At 41.1% G+C, this 22,556-nt stretch overlaps 1 protein-coding gene across 1 annotated transcript in view; it reads right to left on the bottom strand.

Annotated features, from left to right (window-relative positions):
* Positions 1 to 22,556, bottom strand: part of SHOC1 (shortage in chiasmata 1) — a 45,921-nt gene that overhangs the window by 11,441 nt on the left and 11,924 nt on the right. The window contains exons 4-19 of the mRNA XM_035140972.3: positions 20,460 to 20,632; positions 19,660 to 19,840; positions 19,255 to 19,366; positions 17,046 to 17,142; positions 16,787 to 16,891; positions 15,497 to 15,871; positions 14,790 to 15,260; positions 11,349 to 11,480; positions 9,909 to 10,085; positions 8,918 to 9,025; positions 7,356 to 7,537; positions 6,886 to 6,958; positions 5,569 to 5,638; positions 5,265 to 5,449; positions 4,378 to 4,495; positions 1,156 to 1,267 (exon numbers count right to left, since the gene is read on the bottom strand). Of these exons, the coding sequence (XP_034996863.3) occupies positions 1,156 to 1,267; positions 4,378 to 4,495; positions 5,265 to 5,449; positions 5,569 to 5,638; positions 6,886 to 6,958; positions 7,356 to 7,537; positions 8,918 to 9,025; positions 9,909 to 10,085; positions 11,349 to 11,480; positions 14,790 to 15,260; positions 15,497 to 15,871; positions 16,787 to 16,891; positions 17,046 to 17,142; positions 19,255 to 19,366; positions 19,660 to 19,840; positions 20,460 to 20,632 (2,671 nt within the window). The remainder of the gene's footprint in view (positions 1 to 1,155; positions 1,268 to 4,377; positions 4,496 to 5,264; positions 5,450 to 5,568; positions 5,639 to 6,885; positions 6,959 to 7,355; positions 7,538 to 8,917; positions 9,026 to 9,908; positions 10,086 to 11,348; positions 11,481 to 14,789; positions 15,261 to 15,496; positions 15,872 to 16,786; positions 16,892 to 17,045; positions 17,143 to 19,254; positions 19,367 to 19,659; positions 19,841 to 20,459; positions 20,633 to 22,556) is intronic.

Here is a 22,556-nt window from a genome sequence, read left to right as displayed (position 1 = left end):
GGGCTCCCTGCTGATTACTGGTGGTCCCCTGTCATAAAGCAAGGAGCTGATTATATATGCAAGACTATAGCTATCATCGAAAATGGTTGAAGCACAGGATTTCATTCCTAATTTGGAAAGTGAGTTTCACTTTCTATAAAGCAGGGATAATTAAGCTAAGGTGTGCTTTGAGATTTGTATTACAGATGCCTATTAAATCGTAGCAGAACCAGTGAGTGTGCCTTAAATGTTTCAAATGTCATGAATCTCTTAAACTATGCAACTAATTCATGCATGATTAAAGTGTGGATTAGAAGAAAAAAAGAACCACCAATATTTTTGCTTCTGCATGAGTATTACCGTATCTTTTCGTGTACAAGACAATGTTCTCTTTTCCTTTTAAAAAAATTAGGAAAAATCGGGCGTCATCTTATACATGGATTGCTAAACAACTCAAGGGTAATCTCCCCCTAGAAAAGCTCAACAACTCAAGAAATACTGATTTCTTAATTTGGGGTTCAAAAAATAGGGGTCGTATTACACATGGGGGTGTCTTATGGTTATTACCCCTCCATTTATCTGAGGTTTGTAATTTTACAGGCTCATAGGTTTGCCTGACAGGCTCATAGCTTTGCCTGTTTCTGTACTCAGTTAATTGGCAGACCAGAGTGAGAACTTCTGCACTCAAGTCCGCCAACCAGGCTCCACCCCCTTGGCACCCCATGATTGGCAATTTAGCCTTGGTGGGCTATTCTGCCCTGTAATGTGGCCAGTGGGGGACTTTACAACTGTCATCCGCTGGGACTTGATTCCTTGCTACGAGGGAAATGGAGGACAGCCTGTGAGGGGGTGCCAATGCTGTCAACCCAGAGCAGGGTAAGTGGCCATCTCTGTACTCACTTATCTAGCAGTAATTTTCACTGACTCTATAAGGTTCACTTCTGAGTAGATATGCAGAGGATCATAGAGCAAATTACACGATATATTTAGTAAGTATACAACAGAAGAAGCAAACAGATTATAAAGATTTACGTATTATTTACGTATTATTTGACATATTCTCATGTTAACTTATTACTAAGCTGTGAAACATCTTAGACCCCCTTCAGTGTCCAGGACAGCATAAAACTTCACATATACGCAAGGGAAAAATCTTTAACAGCCACATATTTTTACCTGAATAACGATAGCAGTGCATTCATCTACAGTCATCACGATGTAACGGTCCGTGCTTCCAAAGAACTGTAATGCCTCACAGCACTTCCTCTCAATAAATGTAATATTGTACCTGTACAGATTAGTCCCTGTTAGTAGACCAGCTGTGTAAATCTCAGTAACCCAAATGAAATATTTAAAATTGTGCTCTTCCTGCACTGAATGTTCCAGTGTTATTTCTCATGGCAGTCTTTCTTTGCCCATGTCATCTGGTCCTGCTAAGTTCTAAGAGGACTTTCCTCATCTCTCCTGCACCCCACACCTCTGCCAGTTCATTGCCTGCTACTGAATCACCCGACAAAAGGCTAGGGCATACAACCCCACCACCACCACACCAACTGGAAGAAATTATATTTTGCTTGTATTTTAATTGGGGGGGATCTAATTTACACTTCTAAAAACAATATGCAAACCAGACAACAGCCATCATCAGAAATTCACATTCTCCGAATTTTGCAGTACAGTCGTACCTCGGGTTGCGAACACCTCAGGTTACGAACAACTCAGGTTACGAACTGCGCAAACCCGGAAGTATTTTCGTGGCGCGTTCGATTTGCGCATGCGCGAAAATAGCGCTTTGCGCATGTGCAAAATGGCGGTTCAGGTTACGAACTTTTCGGGTTACGAACTGCGACCCGGAACGGATCGCGTTCGTAACCCGAGGTACCACTGTACAACCAACCTAGGTGTCGCATATATTAAGGGTAAAAGTGCATAAAAACCACAGATTAGTGAAAATGACATACAAAAATGCATTATATTATTAGTAACTGCTTGCATAAATGTGTAATTAGTGAAAAAATCTATAGGAAAATGTGCTTGTTAGGATAAATTTGCACCAAAACGCTGGCAATGTTTTAAAATGCAAATTGTTGAGGAATTGTGGAAAACTGAATTTAGCCTTGGAAAAATGAGAAGCTGTGGGCTTCCGGTTCAGCGCCAGCGCCGATCGGCGGGGTTTCGTCTCGTCTCCGAGGCGACCCGTCTCTGCTAGGAGTGGGGAGGGCAGCGAGAGCGACGCTGCGCCCCTTAGAACCCCGGGAAGAGCGTCCCGGGGCGAATTTTGTTCGACAGAGCCCCAATCCGGACTCCCCAACTCTCCGGCAAGCTCTAATAAGAGCTCCGGAGTGAGGAGGGTAGAAGTCGCGGGGGCCATTTTGAACGACAACGTTACCCTAGCGGAGAGAAGCTTCAAGCCGAAGGCGGAGAGCGCTGGATTCTTTTGAAAAAACGATTCGGAAACAAGATTGTAAGTAATCTCAAAATTTGGACTATAAATTAATTTGGATTTGGGAGAGAGGGGGAAAAATGGAAGCCACACACCCCCCACCGGCAATTTAAGAAACAGTAAATAGAAACCCGAAGCCGTAAACAGAAGAATTTAATTTAAAGGGTTCCCTCAAAGGCATTAAAGAGGATCTCCCCTAGATGCAGGGTAAAAGGGGAGAAAGACTGTGGATGTGAATACCCTGCAGAAAGAGGAAAAGATCCAGAAAGACCTTTCTTTTCCCGGGAGCCGGCGGCCCAGACAATCCAGGGAGCTGATTGGATTTATAAGTGGAATTTTAGTTTTATTTTTATTTTTGGAATTTTTTGGTTTATATGCTTTTGAAATATGAGTTTGGACCTTACTTCTATGTATTAAGACTCGGAGAATGCAGCCAGCTTGTTAAAATGGAGTTGAGAAAACAAACTGTGACCATTTTCCACCCCATGTGACAAGTTTTGACCTTGACAGGATTGAACTATGTCAACAAAAAGGTATTCGCCTGAGTTCCAGCGGACTGTTTTGACCATCATGTGGGAAGTAAGAATAGGACTATGTCAAGATGAGACACAACAGCAAGAGTTAAAGCAACAATTCCAGATGGTGATGGCGGAATATGAATTCTTAGAGGATGAAGCTACTGAAACTGAGGAGGACGAGTGTGAGAATGACAGTGACAGTGATTTGGAGGATTTTGACAATGACGGGGACTGTGATTTGGAACGAAAAGATGAAGACGATGACTGTGATAATATAACACAAAATGAAGCTCACCACGAAAGAAAAGATGATTTTACTCTACAAAAAGTCAGGTGGAGTGCCCCTCCTTTGAGGGGGGTACGATTGGATTTACTGGAACTGCAGAATGCCCACAGGGAAGAGGAAAAAAATAATCAGAGAAGAGAAGAAACTCAGGGGTGTTGTATGGAGGCCTGGATGGCAAAATACTGTAAAAAGGGGGTGGGGTGAAGGGAGAGTGGGGTTGTGATTAATAGGATGGATTATTAGGATTAAAACTGGACTGCTGACTACGGAACTTGCTGGATTGGAGGGTTGGAGCCGGAAATTGGGGATGAAAGGTTAGATTGGGAATAGTTATAGTTTAAAAGTGAATTGATTTTGGAAAAAGGTGAAAATATGGAGGCTTATAGAGGGAAAAAAATCAGGCACGGGAAGAAAAATTGGAGTTTGATTTTTTAGTGATTTAGATATTTGGTGAAAATGATAATAGTCAAGTTTAAAAATAGTATAAGGTATAAAGGTAATTATTTTATAGATTAAGAAACTGTTGAAGAGGATAAAAAAGGGATGAAAACCGGGGAAGGGGGGAGGTCGGGGAAGCCCACAAAATATGGTTTATTAATTATGAGTGGAAAAAAGATTATTTTTGTTTTGTGTATTTTTTCTTTTTTGTCTTTTTTTTTCTTCTTTTTTCTTCTTTTTGGTATGAGAATAGATGGTTGGATGGATGCCTTCCTGCGCACTGCCCTGATTTCCTGGAGCTCTCTGGTGGCAGGGGGGGGGCTTTGGGGCAGGGGAGGGGGAGGAGGACAGAAATCCAACCATAAATCCAACCATCTCTGACTGTTCATCTGCGTGGGATACTTCTGTGGCAGGGGAGGACCCATGGAGGGGGGTGGGAAGAAGGTGGAAAAGGTGTTCATGTATGTAGTGTTTTTTGTAATTTGTAAAATCAATAAAAATTATGTTAAAAAAAAGGAAAAATGAGAAGCTGTGAAAAACCTAAATTGACAAGATTTCTTCATCCTCGACGGGTCACATTTAATTGAGAAGTAGGTCGCAAGTGAGTATTAACATTCAATCCTTATTTAACAGCCACAGAGAACGGGGCTGTGGAGGAATTGCAAGCTATGACAATGGAAATGCAAAGAGAGTGCAAGAACCTCACTACTTACTTGGACTCCAGTAACTGAAGGATTTCTGGGGTACTGAGAAGGCCCTCAGATGTCAGAAAAACATATGGAATTGGCAGTTCCAGGAGAACACACCCAAAATTATCTGGAGAAACCTCTTCTAAAGAATATTATTATTGTTATTAAGATTTCTATACCACCTTTCATCCAAAGGTCTCAGTGCAGTGCATAAAAACCACAAGATAAAAGCACAATTAAGTAGTTAAAACGGAAAACAACAAACAATAACACACACCCCACACACACAAACACATTTAAAATGCTTTAGAATACTAAACAGCCAAAGCCCTGGTTGAAGAGGAGCGTTTTCGCCTGGCACCTAAAGATATATAATGGAGACACCATAGATATGCACATGATCATGCAGCTTTTAAGTGAACTGTGTCAGGCAGTCCTGGAATAAAATATCCTCTCAATTTACCGTATATAAAGTGATTTAAGGCAAACTACAATCTTTCAGCTTCAGCTACCAATCTGTACTATGAATACTGACATACTTTACAAGGTTGCTGTAAGGATTACTGCAATAATGTATAAGGAAAAGATTCAGATTGCTAAATTATGTTTTTTAAACCCCATTGGAGTTGACCAGCACAAAGCAATATATTTTAAAAAAAATGCTACATTAACACTATATATTAGTTTTCCCATTAGATCAGAGTATAGCACTAGTTCTTTTCTGCCTTTACAGCTGTATAGCGGGGCGGGGGGGGGGGAGGAAACCCTGGGCACCATCTGATTTTATGCCACTTTCATTTCCGGGAGTCAATTTTATATAACCATTTGAAAAGATATTGGATCACTTTTTATGAAGCAAGCCCAAACATATTTGACTTTTATCATCAATTGGTATTTAAACATTCACTTACCAATCCCAAATGTTTCTGGAACAGCAGTTATGAAAGTTATGTAAGAAACATTCAGATTTTTGCAATTATCAAGCCAGCAGGATTTTTCTGAATAATTATACTCCACCACTAATGAAAAATGAGTCCAAGGGAAATCAGGTCCAATATTCTGATTATATACAACCACACAAGAGGATCTTTCCAAACTGCAAATGAAGCAAAGGTGTGGGAGTTTTAGTATGACTACCTTCAGTTACATCCTACAAATCCTTTCTGTAATAATTTCAAGACCCCAGTCTATTTTCTAATAATAAAGTATACTCACCTACTTATTACATCTTGGCTCTCTAGAAAAGTCCCTCTTTCCTCAGAATCTAAATACACAATTTTCAAGCCTGTTGGAAGACAGAGCAGCAAGTTAGCGACTCAAGTTAAAGGTTCATTTGAAGCTTTGGAAATTGTCATACGGCCAATAATAAACAATAATAACATTTGTCAGGTTCCATCAGACAAGAGAGTGTGAAAAATAGCAGCATATAGTAATTATATTTACTTTATCTTTAATATTTATATAAATGTACTGGGAAGTTCTCTGTTCTTTTTACATTTTGTGCACCAAGTTATTAATAATCTTTAAAGGGCATCTTCAGATGATCATCTGTTGTCTTAATGAGATATGAATGAGCATTTGTTTTCCATACATTCAGCTCCTTGGTGAGAGACAGCAAACAAATAGGAAACTTTTCCATTTGCAACACGTAGTTTCTGATTTCCTCTGGACCAGGAAACTCTGGTTACCAGCTTCTGAACAAGTCTGGATATTAAGCCAACTTCAAACCATAGCTTAATATCCTGGTTCTTCTGAAGCTGTTAACTATAGTTTGCCACCTGGACAAAATAGAAAAGCTCCTGCAAAGGAGCTGTGTGTCCTACGAAAAGTCTCATTCATATTTCATCCAAAGGCAGAAAGTATCATGCTGTAATGACTGTGAAGTGACCATCATTTGTATATCAGATTGCTTTCTAATGACCATCTAATGTTTCTACAGCAATTCAGAGGTGCCTGCTAAGTGGGTTTTGTTGAACTGGAAAGATTTATTAATTGAACGTTGATGGCTGGTAGCTAGGACATGCTCCACGACCTGAAGTGAGGGCTGGAGAAAGTTGCAGAGATTCAAGGGAAACCAACATATCTAGGTCTGAGATTTTCAGTTAGGAAGACTTTTGTTTGGCTTCAAGCGATGATCACACTTGCTTGTGGAGGAGCTGATGCAACTTTATATTCTACCGTAGTAGTCCTACCTGGCTCTCAATGCTCACTGTGCTTGTTTTTAAATAAACACCTATCATCACTGGCGGAGGAAGAGGAGTGCGGGGGGAGCAAACTGCCCCCGGCAGCACAATCCCAGTGGGGTGCCATCACGGCCGCCCCTCCGCCCCTCCCCAGGACATGCATCAGCCCCGGCCCCGCCTGCTCTCTGCCCCCCATGCCGGAGCATGAAGCTCCGCCACTGCCTATCATGAAATCACAGGTGTCTCTATCTTGTCCAAAAGGAAACTAAAACATAGAAATCATCACTGCTCAGAGAACTATACACTATATAATAATAGTTTCCAAAGCAATACAAAAAATAACATTTACCTTGCACTGTACTGATGGTGTTGATTAGCACATCTGTTTCTTCATCAAAACCCATTCTAGTCACAATTACTACCTGTAAATATATATATCATTTTAAAAACAACAACACAATGATCAGTCTGTATTTGATATTTAAAATATTTGAAAATAATTTGAGATAGTGGTAGATATTTTCAGGACCTGAGGATTAATCACAAGAAGCAAGAGTAATTTAGATTAAATATGAAAGTAGATTAATAGATGTAGAAAAAATAAGAAGCAAGACAATGCAAAAACTAGTATTTGTCGATGCTCAGTCCTAGACTTTGCTGAGCAGACTACTCTACCCCAAGGGTGGGGAATTATTTCTCCAACACTTTGACAAGTGGGCGAACTTCCCTTCCCTGGCAATTCACGCTATGCTAAAAATTCTGTATAATGATTCCAGTCTTGGTTTTCAGCAGATATGCCAGCCATTGTATATTATTTACCTTATTCTGATCATTCATATTACTCTGCACCCATTTGGACATTTGATGATGCAGCTCTTTTATCTTGGGATTGACTTCATGCTTCTGCATGGAAATCTGCACAATCTCCAACAATCTACAAATATTATCCAGCCTGGAGTCCAGGAAGTCCTTATATCTATCTTTTGCGTTGAACAAATATCCTATTTAAAATTAATTACATCGATCACATGCTTTACAAAATCATCATTAACAACAGTAACAAACTAGTTAGTTTGTTTCTTTTTATTGTCCAATACTAAACAATCACAAAGCAACCATCAAGTTTAACATTAAAACAACACCAAAAGAAAAATATATAGCACAGAAACAGCCATAAGCATAATAAGCATATTCCCTCAAACCATATAAATTCTTGATTCATTTGGAGGTGACATACACAGTAATTCTGTAAAAATAAACCAAAAATACAATGTATGCATCTGCCACAGACTTTTAAGATTGTTATGGGCCATGATACTTTTACTGGCAGTTTAAAGATTGGCCAATGTTGCCCTTGAAGGCTGCATTCTGTAATTCTGAACCAGCACCCTCACCCAAATCTTCCAGACTCAACATATATTAACTCCTCCCTTTCAACCTTTAGAAATATTTTGGAGGGAAATGTACCATGTTAGGACAAAATGTAGTACTTCTGTGACGAATAACAGCCTTAAGATAATTCATGCTCCGATGAAATGAATATGATATTGAAACATATTTAGAAGAAGATACAGTGCTAGCTCTGCAAAGGATATGCTAGACCCCACTCTCATTAGAACTGGGATGTGGGGCTAATGAAGAAAGCCGCAGGGTAATGTCCTAAACTTATTGCCAAAACTGATTAGACACCCAGAGCTTCACCTGGTCTCTAGGTGTTGCAGTGAAGATTAGGATCTCACCTTATCGTTCACCCATCCAATACAGTTCTCAGCAGATTGTCCTTGCTGTCTTTGGACAGTCTGAAGGAGTGATGCTTTTTCAGGAGATTGAGTGACTGTAGCCCCCCCTCTCCCATTGCCTTTTTTCTTCAACTAGAAGCCCTGCTTCCCTAAGTGCTCTTTTCTCTCCTTCCCCATGGTGGCTCCCTTTTATTCCCTCCTGCACAGCAAGCAAAGAGGAGTTGAGCAGCAATTGGCAAGGCAATCACAGTTCCAGGGCACTTCCCAGCTGGTTGTGCCTCCTTGCCACCAGCTGGATTAGGCCACAGATCCATGCAAAAGACAAATTCCAGAAAGCTAGATTTCTACTCCCAATAACAGGAAACTAGACTTCCACCACCTATATAATTTTTCCATGATACCATACACTCAAGGCATTTTCACAGCAATCCCCCCCCAACAAATATTTACATGTTTAAAAAAGTGAGCAATTGGAACAATAATGAAGAACTGAATTCTCATACAGATCTGTCAACAAAATTATATAAAATATGAATGGATTTTTACAACATCACTAGTGCCTCAACGATAGTGTTCAGGTATTTTCATGCTGTCTTTTATTAAAATTACAAAGGATTATTATTATTTTTATATAAAACTAACCTAATGCAGTGTTCAAGTTACATGTTAATAACAGGTCTCGAACAGTTACCAGTAAATGAAGAGCAACAGCATGTTTGAATACTGCAATCTCTCTCCCCTCTTTGATACCTATTAAAAAGGCACAGAAATGTACAGTTTACATAGGATTGTTCCCACAAATATTAGAATTATTTGGTAAATGTGGGAATAGCATTTCTTACATTTTTATGAAAGAGCGCTATATGGGGGGCATTTAAGGCCCTTAGATTGCTTCCACACTAGAGCTCTTTAGTGCTACTGAGTTATTACAATACATTTCTGCCGTTGGAAGAATTAAAATGGTGGTTCCACATGGCATTTCATATACAGTCACAATCCCCTATATTCTCCATACTAATATTCCACAGCCTGTCACTACTGGCATGATCATATAAGGCCCCATTTTTTTCCATAGCTGCCAAGTTTTTCCTTTTCTCGTGAGGAAGCCTATTCAGCATAAGGGAAAATCCCTGTAAAAAAGGGATAACTTGGCAGCTATGTTTTTTTCCTGTTCCTGGCCAGTTAATTGCCCTCTTCCTCCTTGCCCCTTTCTTTTACAGTGGTTCCTGTTTCTTGGCAACAGACACATTAATTAACTTATTCCTATTCACTTAGGGTACTGAATTGCCCCTTTCATTAGTCAGTTCCTACTCAATGGGTAAGAGCTTTCATTACTTGCTTCCTCCTTGCATTTAGAGTAATTGTATCTTTTTTTGGCATTATTGCAATTGCAGTACTGTACAGTATTTCTGTAGTATTTTTTAAAACAACAACAACAATGAACAGCTACATGGCTGCAATTGTCTTAAAAATGACTCCAGATCTGTGTATAGGAGATTCTCAGAAAGAGACCCTGAATAATAGTTGCCAGGACAATTATCCCTGTCTGCTAAGTTATAAACTATTACATTTATCCCTCTGTAATACAAAGAACCCTGCTAATGTTATGAACAATGCATTAATCTGTCCTTACCAGTCACACCTTGTTTAAAAGCATCACTGATCACTTTCTCCTGCTGTTTTAAAAAATATCTGGTGGTGTCAAAATTAAGGGTGCGAAATTTCCATTTATGCATGCCAAAACTCACGAGCTCTTTCAAAACTGGAGCCACTGCAGCTTCAAGGATATGATATGCTTGAAATTGACTCTCTGGAGAAAACACCCCCCCCCCCAAAAAAAAACACTTCAGGTTGGCAGCGCATGGTTAAATAATGTACAGTCTGATGAGAATGCAAAATATTTTAACAGCCCACAATACAGAATTTAAATCACAGACTTAAAAATTTTTCTAATGTTGCACAGTATCTAGTGAATATGGTATTTTCCAAATAAGCCTTTTGTTGTACATAAACACTAGGTGGCATCATTGTTACCTTTTTAGAGAACAAATGTAGAACATTCTACAGTAGAAATATTTTGCATCAGTTTTATCTTTATCTTTCATCTTCGTGCCAGGACTGCCCAAGTTTACTTTACATCTTCAGATGCAGACACTTTAGACATATGCAGATATTACAGGCTCTGCGTCAAAACCAGCCCTACCATTAGGCAAAGGGAAGCTGCCCCCCGGGCAGGGGATTGTGGGAATAGGAGAGCACCAGTAGTGTTGGAGGACAGAACTATTGGTGCCACACAGCCAACAACCCCAAGTCTTCTAAGTGAGCCTGTTGCCTGCAGGTGTACTGTGTTGCTGCCAGTGTTGAAGTAAGATGCAACTTCTAGTCTGATGGGCTTCTGTAGGTGGCATGAGAGGCACACCATCTTGTCCTTTGCCTCAAGCAGCAAAATGTCACAGGTTGGACATGCTACGTGTAAGCAAAGGGCTTATCCACACCTCTATGGGCTTTCTATGTCCACATGGCCATCTTCTTTTAACTCATAAATGGCAATTCTACCTTCTACAAGCTTGTCTCTCTCTTAAATCTTTCACACCATCACCATCATGACACCTTCTGTCTAATAAAATATGCACATAGCAGCACCAGCTTCCTAGCATTAATCAGCACAAGCAATTACAGTGCTTCATAAATGTGAATTATATACTAGTGTGCCAATGGTTTTCAGTCTTTCTACGTTCTGAGAACCATTTCTATGTTGATTTTTTTGCTAAGTAGCTTGAACAGTATTTTCCTGGACCTTACCTGGATTTCAAAGGCGGAATTGATATCCAGGGAGATTTCCAAAAGGTGGCGCTTCCTAAAAAAGCTCAACAACTTCCTATTATACAGCAACCCTACTGGGCAGAATATACCCAAGTATGTATCTAAATATTGGTAGTGATGAGCAAGCTACCTTTCATGGAAGCTTAACTTGCCTTTGTTGAGGCAATTCTTTGGAACACTGAAAACCACAGCATAAATACCACCCATAGAAGAATCTTTTAACTACCCAGTATCATAAAATATTCAGTACCTGATGCTTTAATTGGAATGGAAACTATTTCTTCATTTTCCTTTGTTTGCTTTTCCATAGGAACTGCTTCGTTAAGGTTAAGAGGACTGATATTGTTTTCCAGTGTTGGGCTCTTCTCCTTAGCATCCGGAACTTAAGAGTTACAACAACGGGGGGGGGGGGGGAACCCACAAGTGTTATAGGACAAGCTAGAGGACAATTCAATTCCTTACCTTGAATACTTTACTATTTCACATTCATCCAGGAATTTAGCAAAAAGGCAACTCCCCCCCCACCTCCTGTTAAAATCATACTGTAATCTCTGAACAGCCTACTCTTGGATAACACTTCCAGGTGCAGTTGTCAGGTGAACAGATTCAAAATACCTTAAATCTGGCAAGCCGCATGGGGCCTATGATGAATCCGACTGATCTAAACTACTGTAATCCAACTGGCAGACTACAAGAACAAACTAGATCTCGCTCAGCGAGTTCCCCACCCACTATATACTATATAGTAGAACACCTACCGTATCATGTAAGGAAGGTTTTAACATCTTAAGAAACCCTGAAACATTGATACAATGGCAACAATCAATATACAGATGTTGCTTCAGCTTGAGTTCGCTAGATGGTAATGCAGTAACCATGTACAGATGTTCTACTCTGGCATGCATAGAACAGAGGTCATCAGTTCCTGTGACTCTGCATTTAATGATCTTTTAAAAAGCAGGAAAACAAAAGAATGAAAGTGCAATATGGTAATTGATTCTGAATGATAACAGATCTTAATTAAAACCGTGTATGTGCACACATACTTAGCTAATCCCACTTTCAAACTAGGTTGCAAAGAGGTAGTTAGCATTTTGTGAGCAATCTCGCTTTACACTCATTTATATACACTCATTTATCTTATCATCTAGGCAGGACAACACCTAATAACAGGGATTAGTCTATGCCAGAGTTATGTGTTAGGGTGTTTCAGAGAAAGCTCCACAGGGCAGGAAAGAGTAGGATGGATATGGCATTGCACCAGAGCCTTTTGATGCAAAGGAAAAACAGGATTAGTGCAACCCTATGCTATCATAATGCCTTGCCTACTCTCCCTGCGGCTTGTAATGACACAGTGAGAGATCTTATGATCCAGCTCAAGGTCCCGCACTCGCTACTCTGTGGAATCAACTGTTACAAATTCCTGTAAGCATGCACTGTCACAACCGGTGCACCACACCCAATGCGCTTACAAGCCAGTCCACTACAGTCATATGTTAAGGTTATTAGCTGGCTAATCACTGAAGCTGTGATTAATGGGAATTGCTTTCAATCAAGTGTGTTGAGGAGGAGATCCATGAAGAAATATCAGGCTTGCATCAGAATAATGTGAATGGGAATGCACACCCCACCTGCTACTGAGGGCAGGACTGACTCTGCCATTAGACTAAGTGAGGCAGGCTGCTTCAGGCAGCAGATTCTTGCAAAGCATTAAAGGGAAGCAAATTGTAAGTTATTAAAGGTTAAAGGTGTGTTTCATTAATATTGCTCCTCAGTACAATACTAGGCATACACTGCTTTCCCACAAGATCCAGTCAGAATGGCACCACTGTGCCCAACAATGACAGATATAGAGCAGAGAGTGCATTGCACCCCTTTCAAAAAAGTATTATTTTAAGACACTTTCATACTGGAAGTGACGTGTGACCCACATTTAGGTGATCAGATGTGATAATAACATGCACAGCTTTTTCATTTGGTGTGCAGGTCACTGAAAGTTGTGGTTGGTTGTGGTTTCCTAACACAGGCACACAGAGCAAGAAGTCACACAGGATAATATTAGAATAACTCTCATGGCTACTAGCCTGCCTCCACCCCCTAAAAGACTCCCAGATATTGTAGTTTTGATGGGGTACTGAAAATTCTGTTAGAGACCCATAGTTCCCCTGCCCCCGGATAGAACTAGAGCTTGAAGGGTTTCTTCTGGTGAGGGAATGGCTGTTTAGGCCTGTAGTGTAGATATGCTCTAAGTTGTATCTGTCTCTAATTACTGTATGTCTCTTTCTGAACATGCTGGCTTATACAGGCTATACCCAGATGTAGCTTTATTAGATAAAGGAGCAAGGGGCACTGATGCTTAACTTTGCTAAGTTTGAATAAATAAAAATATTTTTAAAACTTGGAGGGGGAAAATGTAATTATTCTGGATTAGAAAGCTCAACTTTTACAGTGACTTCAACCCAGGACAACATTTTTTGGGAAAAGAGGAGCTAAAGTAAAAATCGGTCCTGTATACCTGAAGGAGAGTCTTCACCCCCACCGTTCAGCCCGGACACTGAGATCCAGCGCTGAAGGCCTTCTGGCGGTTCCCTCATTGCGAGAAGTGAGGTTACAGGGAACCAGACAGGGCCTTCTCGGTAGCAGTACCCGCCCTGTGGAACGCCCTTCCAGCAGATGTCAAGGAAATAAGCAGCTATCTTAATTTTAAAAAGACATCTGAAGGCAGCCCTGTTTGGGGAAGCTTTAAATATTTAATGCTGTATTGTTTTAATATTCGATTAGGAGCTGCCCAGAGTGGCTGGGGAGACTCAGCCAGATGGGCTGGGTATAAATAATAAATTATTAATATTGTTGTTGTTGTTGTTGTTGTTATTATTATTAAATAGAGAGTGTATGCTATGTAAAAATGCAACTCAGAAGTACACCCCAGATAAGTGGCTATAGGTTTGCTGCTTAATTCTTTCTTCTTCTGTAGAAATATACTAACTTCTCAGTTGATGGAAAAGATGTAAAGCCTAGAACTATTTCAAGTATGGCTTCTGTGAAAGAGCACTTTGGGTGCAATCCTATGCTACCTGGAAGTGCATCTCAGGGGTCATAGAACAGTTCAGATCTGTCCATCAGACAGAGAAAGAGCAGTAGCATCAAATAAGTTTGGGTGTCTCACTCTCCAATTGGGACAGGTTGTCTGACCCTCTAGCCCAGGCATCCCCAAACTTCGGCCCTCCAGATGTTTTGGACTACAATCCCCATCATCCCTGACCACTGGTCCTGTTAGCTAGGGATCATGGGAGTTGTAGGCCAAAACATCTGGAGGGCCGCAGTTTGGGGATGCCTGCTCTAGCCCAATCCAAATTGGATCTCTGACATCAGAAGGGCCCCAAATGGAAAACGCCAGGAAGAGTCAGGCATCCTAAAGTCTCTGGGTCTCTTGTTATGTTCCCAAGGCAGGTGAAAATTTAGAAACACTTCTGAGAGTGTCTAAGTCTGCCCTCAGCCTTTTCTTTCTTAGAAAACAATGGGAAGGAAAGCTGTTAAAACGTCTTTTCGAATTCCAGAAACCAGTGGAGGAACATTCTCCCCACCGAATTTTGCTCTGCCATCAGAGCCTTGCAAGGTGTTGAATGAGGTTATTAAACCACCTTGGTTCCCCCTCCAGCCCAAAAACCTTCGGATCACTGCCTTAAGCTACCTTCTGCTTGAATATCCACATTGTTTGGTTCCTCGTTTTGCATGATCATATGTTGAGACCTCAGCATGATAAAGTTGCTCAAAAGGTCAAAATCATCTCTACATTTCCTAGGCAGATCAAATCCATCAGGCATGTTATTTCCTAATGCATTCTTTGCTTCATTAGATGCCTCCTTGCAACTGACAAGTTGGACTTGATCATTTTCCTCTTCTGGGTTTCCAAAATGCCCTGGTTTTCTTATCTCAGTCTGCGGTTTCATTTTTCTGATGTTCTCCTTAGTAGGTGCACTGTTGTCACCTACAGTAGATGTTGTGTGCTGTAGATCGACACCTGATGCAGGCTCCAAGAGCATTGGAAGAAGTCTCTCTTTCTTTTGAGGAGACAAACAAGAATCCTTTGTTCCACTACAATCAGGGACACTAGAAGACTCCATTCTGTTGTTAGCAAAGGAACTTGTCTCTTCAAGGCATTCTAAAAAGAAGAATATAGATATATATAAAAGGTTTTCTCCCCGTTTCCCATATTTTGTATCTGTAACTCTATTCAGATGTTCATTCAACTGTGCTTCAACAACCAATGTAGCTGTGCACACACCAGCCCTGTACCCAACATCCCCATGGATGCCAGCCCTGTTGCTCGCTACTATCAACTACAAAACATAAGACTGTCTATTAAGCCAATTGTTTTTGTCATTTCATTCTACTTACTGTCCATCTGAAAGGTATATATTTTTGAGACCACTTCTACATTGGTATGAAGAACCTCGTCTCCAGCACTTAAATATGTGTTCAATTCTCCTAAAACACATGGTCTAGCACAAGTTTCTGTTAAATTAATGCAGTCATCTTTTTCCAGGTGGCTGAACACCAATATGTCTTCATGTGCAGACAATGGACGCTCACCACTTTCCCAGTGCACACCGGTTGTGGACCTTTGCTCTCTGCCTCCTTCCTGGCCAGCCAGACCCTCATGGTCACCGGCCACGGCGGAATTTCCCTCGACTGTCTCACCCATGGGGGTGTTACCTCCTTGAAATTCTATAGCTGAAAGCTGTTGACATTTAGGTACAGAAGTCTGATGCTCTGTGAAAAATGGGAAAACATGAAATTCTCATTAATTCCTACAAGAAGGGAAAGGTATTAAGGGAAAGAATGCACATTTTAAAATAAAGGCAATGGTAAATACGGTGCATAAAACCATCTTTGCTGTGAGTCCTGGAAGACCTGCTCTCTCCCTTGCAAAATTTGAAGAGAAGCTACGATCACTCTGCAGCAGGAACAAAAAAATATCTGAGAGCACTATTTATAGTTACATTTATATGAAGCCTTAGAGTTCCACATGCAGCGCTCCAGAGATTTCTAAATTACATTTCTCTGCCAGCCTCCTTCAGAGATTCAGAATGCAAAAATAAAAGAAGATAATAATAATAATATTGTTATTATTTATACCCTGCCCATCTGGCTGGGTTTCCCCAGCCACTCTGGGTGGCTTACAGCATATATATGTAATTTTAAAACATCAGACATTAAAAACTTCCTGATACAGGGCTGCCTTCAAATGTCTTCTAAAAGTCAGATAGTTGTTTATTTCCTTGACATTTGATGGGTGGGCGTTCAACAGGGTGGGCACCACTACTGAGAAGGCCCTCTGCCTGGTTCCCTGTAGCCTGACTTCTCACAGTGAGGGAACTGCCAGAAGGCCCTGATAACCGGACCTCAGTGTCCGGGCTGAACAACGGGGGTGCAGGCGGTCCTTCAGATGTACTATAGATATAGGTGTACTATAGATCAGGGATGTCCAACTTTGCGAACAAGTTTGTGAACAACTTTGACTTTCCTCCCCAAACTTTGACCTGAACCCCCACCCCCCCAAAAAGGGTAGATCCCTGCCAGTTTTTTATTCTGTGAGTAGATCGCAGTTTCTTGGGAGCTGGACGTCTATAGCTATTCTCCAAAATATCTCAGCTGTCTCAGATTTGCCTGTCTAGAAAGTCCTACCTGGCCTACTGAGTTCCAGTACACTTCTGCTCTGACTGGCACAAAGTTCTTGTGGGGGACAATATTCCAAATTCTCTGTCTCAGAAGTAATTTTCACTTCAAGGTCTGAAAAAGACATTATCATGAAATTGAAAGAATTGTCTTTCTCTGTAGAATACAAAGAACGAGAACTGATATTTTGTTTTCACCAGTTAAAATGAGCAGCAATAAAATAATGAAACTAGGCAATATCAAACCCAAGAACTAGGGCTATCCTTACCTTCGCTGGTTATTTTGAGATTCTCATTTTCATTTCCTACAATTTCCTGAATTTCTGAAGAGTTTAGATGCAAGCATGTGAGAATCTCACTATCTATCTAGAAAGAAAAACAACTGAAACAGTTATTTCATATATAATATTTCTCAAAGCAGCTTGAAGAATTTTATATTTGAACTACGGTAGCAAAGTATTTTTTAAAAGAATCTTGGATAAGTTTGGGTTGGGTTTTTGGAAGACGCCTGTGCGTGAATTTGTTTTTTGTGTGGATCAGTTCACGCTGACAACACACAGTCTTCGCAGTAGGGCTCTGTTCCGATGGCATGAGTAGTCACAACAAACCAGTAGATTCCTATCTGCTGCAGCCTTCATCCGCCTTCACAGCCGTTGTAACATACCACTTGTTATCATCTGTCTGTTCTGCCATTGAGGACTTCTTGGATCATTCTCTGTCTAGCTCCTTCCCTCTCCCCTTTGACCTTACCGCCTTGGGTGACCCTGCTAGGAGTACAAGATTCCCGACGGCTTCGCTCACAAGGGTCATAGGAACAATTCCCATCTTCCCCAACCACTGGTCCTGCTAGCTAGGGATCATGGGAGTTGTAGGCCAAAACATCTGGAGGGCTGCAGGTTTGACATGCCTGATTTATGGCATCCCATATTGGCCAGGTAAAGACACAGCTGCAAACAATCTTAAAAGTCACCCTAGATTGTCCCTTAGCAAGTGGGACTTGTGCCGGCACCTTTTTTAAATTTTGCAACAAATACAAGCTCTGCTGGGATCAGGTAACTACAGTGTGGCCAACCCCCGCCGAAACCAGGGCCTAAAGTCAGTGCCGATCAGCTGAGATTGGCTTCACTCCAGAGTTTCCAGTAGGCAACTGAGGAGTGTAGCTGATCTAACTCCACCTTAGGGATGAAGGAACACAGGATCCTATCCACCAGGATGAAAAAGTTCCCTACCTTTGCTTTATATGCTGTGAAGCTCAACATTATCACCAGCTTCTGGCTGCATATCGAGCTTTAGCATATGTGAGTGCATAGGATTTTATAAACTACTCTTCTACTACTCTATCAATTCAACCTTTTTATCTTAAAAGCAGCCTTTGACACAGTGTCTAGAACCAGACTCTGGGACAGACTGCAGGACACATCAATCGACAAACGGCTCCTATTACTAATTCAGGCACTCCACGCAAACACGGCCCTCAGAGTTAGGTGCAGCCACCTAGGACACCTAACAGATCCCATCAAAACCCACAAGGGCGTCAGACAAGGGTGCCTTCTGGCTCCACTACTTTTTAACTTTTACCTAAATAACTTAGTAGCTGCACTAACTGATTTAGATTTCCATCCACCAAAGCTCGCAAACCGGCACATCCCTGTCCTATTATATGCCGACGATGCGGTCATCTTATCCAACTACAAGTTTCCAACTACAAATATCTCGGAATGGCAGTACAGACCACAGGATCCAATAAACTGCACATAAATTCTGTCGGAAGCTCAGCGGAAAAAACCGCAAACTGTATTCTCAAATTTTACAGAACACAAGGGGGCTTCTTCGTTCCTGTGACCCTTAAGCTATTTAAGGCCAAAACGTTGGCCCAGCTCCTTTATGGAGCCTTTCTAGGCCCGCCATCCTCCTCCTTCTCTCCCTTGGAGCGTGTACAATCCAAATTCCTCAGAGCCCTCCTTCACGTCCCCAGATGCGTACCTAACGCTTGGGTCAGACTTGAAACGGGAACAACGAGAGTGGAGGCCTTAATCTGCCTATCATCAATCTATAAATGGCTGGCTCTAAATTTGAAACCCCAAGGAATTGCGCCACTGATCCTATGCGACCAGTTCCAGTCCGGTTGGCAGCTAGCGGTTCTGAACTCTCTCCAGAATATGGGCCTTGCCCCCCAAGCCCTCCTAAGATTGGATATAAGACAAGCTCCCTGAAATTGTTCTTTCAAAGGGATTCATTTTACTTTCTTTTTTATTTTATTTTAATGTTATTTTTAAGAGCTGGTCCTCGACCGTAAATAAAATCATATCATACCTTTTTATCATCTAAGGTTAATCAAAGCCATATATATACAAGGTATCTTTGGAAGCATGGCAAATGATTGTAACATAGTTTGCATGAGTAAATTTCAAAATAATTGCATAGCGGTTTGATAAGTATGATAAACATGCCATTGATTAAATAAAGTAACTTACATACCTCCTCATTCTTTAAAGAAACTTTACCAAAATTGTCCTGGTGTACTTTCCCTTTTGCTTCAGAGTTCACATTCATTTCAGATGTCACATTCATTTTGAAAGCAAAACACTCTCTTTTAAAATCAAAGCACAAGTAATTGCCTTTTAGTTTCCTGTTTTACAACTAAATAATACATACACATTCCCCCCCCTTGCAAAACCAGTTTGTTCTTGGCAGTTTTATAAAAGTTGGTGAATTATGGGTGGAAAGATCAATGAGATAAAATTAAGCTTATGTAAGTCAGAGCTTAGTTTAAAAAGATCACAATCAGTAATAATAAAAATGTGCACAAAAATATTTGTGGCCAGATATTAAGATATTAATCATGTATATCACCTATTGTACAACATCTAGTTAACATAGTACCTGAAGATATCCTCTTCTGTTATCTTATCTCCTTGATAATTTAAAAGGGGTTCCTGTACACTGAAAGGTTTCTGTACATTGAATTTGTTTATTCGGCTCAAGAGCATATGTGCAGTAGGTAGATGTTTCGCATATTGGGCTAAATAGTCCATGTAAACAAATTCATTTTCAATATAAAAACCTTTTTAGAAATGGAAATAAAAATACAATAGTAAGTAATGAGATAGCTTTGCAGATCAATTCATATTCTGAAAAGTGTCATTGAAATCTATATCTCTCTATACTGCATTTGCACTAGTTCATCATTGTGAAGCCCCCATTGTAGGATTTGTAGCGCCACATCACATACCTGGACTTGCATAAAGTCAGAATGTAGCCCCCACCAGAGACTTTTGAGTGTCTCACCACAACCCTGGATTTGCATGAAATCAGGGCAGGGGAGGTGTGCAAAAGTGAAGGCAAATTGCACAACAGCAGTAGCTTTCGAGACACAGTTTTTGAAGCCACATAGTAACTGATCTATAACACGCGGGCGAGCAGGTTCTCTGGCATGTGCAATTTTCACTCTTCTGCGACAGATAGCCCTGTATTGACAATTACCGTATTTTTCCATGTATAAGACTTGGTTTCCCCCCCTAAAAATATAATGTCAAAAATTAGAGGGCGTCTTATAATCTGGGCCGTCTCTCCCCATTTTCTTAAATCTGAGTCCCCCAAAATAGGGGGCGTCTTATACATGCGGGCATCTTATAGACGAAAAATGCAGTATTTGAAGTGTGAAGTACAGAATGCTCATTTACCTTCTTCCTGTTCTTTAAGTTCCACTGGAGCATATTTAGGATGTAAATAACTGTCTTCATTCTTCATAAGCTCATAAGCATCTTCTATGTCAAACGGCGAACCAGGATTCGAACTTGGAACAATTTCAATATCTTCATTATGGACATGGAAGAGAGTGCTTGAAGTGGGTTTCCTGAAAAGTGGAAAGTTAATACAGTACTTTTTAGTTGATGGAAAAATCAGCTACTATGGCCTGTTACAGAAGGGGCTGGGACCCAAACACTTGTCATGTGCTGCTGTACTAATCGCATGTCCCATGTTGCAGCACAGTAATTTCACATAAGGTCACTTGGTCTTAACTAGTAGAAGCGGGGCTCTGACAGTCCTTCTGCCTAGGCTAGGCATGGCAGGGCCGTCTTAAACGCCCCTGCCGCTGTGGTGCGCCGGATCTCTCCGGCGCCCTCCCGCCCCATTTCCCAGCGCGGTGGGCGGGTGGGCGCAGCGCGGCTCCCACAGGCGCAGCTGCACGGCGGACCGGCGGATCGGCCAGCCAGCGGGCGGGCGCAGCTCGCGGCGCCTTTCTGGCGGGCCGGTGCCATGGTGCCCTGCGCCACCGGGGGTCTACCTAGAGCCGGGCCTGAGGCATGGCCAAACGTGGCCCTCCAGCTGTTTTTGGGCTACAACTCCCACCATCCCTAATTAACAGAACACCAGTGGTCAGGGATGATGGGAATTGTAGTCCCAAACAGCTAGAGGGCCAAGCCTCTATCTAGAGACATACAGGAAAAACCACTGTAACCTTGTGTATGGTCGCTCGTGATAATAAGACACCAATTACGGGGGTTTTCTGGTAGGTAGCAAGCTGATCAGTTGTCAAGAGGTCCTTGTTAGGTTCCTGCCTTGAGACATCTGGAAGGGAAGCTGTCATAAATATAAGCTTTCTCTTTTTCCACTCAGGATATGGGAACCTGGTGGGAGGAGGAGAGGGTGGGCTGTCTGAAATACTTCATGGTCACTGTTTCTTTTCTGCTGGGGCTAGAGGGAGAAAGGGGTCTCCGGACAAACTTGGGACTTTCACTTTGACAGCTTGGCTTTCTATGTGTATAGCCATATGTAGTTGGAGACTGTTGCCAGTGGTACTTCAGTTTTGTTAGTTTTATCATTTCCTTTTCTGTTGTTAGGTATCTTACTGTTAGGGATGTTGCTTTGGCCTTAGTCCAGAGAAAGGTGCAAGGGGGAAATAATGGTTCCAGCTAGGATGTGTATTTCAGAGAAGGGCAAGATTTCCTATGTTCATGCATAGTGCAGGCTTTTACTGCAACTACTGTATCATTCATTGAGCCTTGTGCTAGTAGAGGCTATGGGTGACACACAGCAAGAAGATAGAATTAAGTCATTGTCCGTAGTTATTTTAAGGACATTAGACCAATGACAAATTGCTGAAGAGGAAAAATGTATGTGTCTCATAACCTCACAGCACAGAATGGGGCCACAGTACTGATGACTTAATGCGCCTTTCTGCCTCTGCGCTTTCTAAATTAAGAATCTGATCTAAAGACTATGCCTCTTCCTTTTAAAGTTGCCCTCTTTTACTGACTTTGCCTGTTTCTATCACTGTATGTCTGAAACTTAATTTACTTGGCTCTCTGAGTAAACTCTTGGCTTTATAACAATAGTGTCAGCAGAAAGTCAATACAATCTCTAGAATTAACTAAATGCAGGAGACAAAAGGAACAAGGTCATCCTATGAAAAGCATTAATTGACTCTTACGTGAATGTTATAAAATAACATGTCCCTCATATATCAAACTAAAAGGTATCAACCTGAAGACATAAAAAGGCTTTTTCATGAATGACAAAGTTGGATCTGTAATGTAATTTTAACACACTGATTAAGATTCTGTACCCCATCTCAGAAAACCTCATTTCATTCATTAAATATATCTTCATTATATTTCATTGAACGAAGTCAACCTGTGGAATTGTTTTAAACTGTTTTAATGTTGTAATGTGCTCTGGGAGCTTAGGGTGAAGGATGGGTAAATAATAATAATAACAGTCATTTACTTTTGTCTTATAAAATGTTGTGGTGCCTCCCTTCATTTTTTGGGATATAC

Source organism: Zootoca vivipara, chromosome 15, assembly GCF_965207765.1.
Source record: "Zootoca vivipara chromosome 15, rZooViv2.hap1.1, whole genome shotgun sequence".
Classification (NCBI taxonomy): domain Eukaryota; kingdom Metazoa; phylum Chordata; class Lepidosauria; order Squamata; family Lacertidae; genus Zootoca; species Zootoca vivipara.
This window is presented reverse-complemented; position numbering and strand designations above follow the sequence as displayed.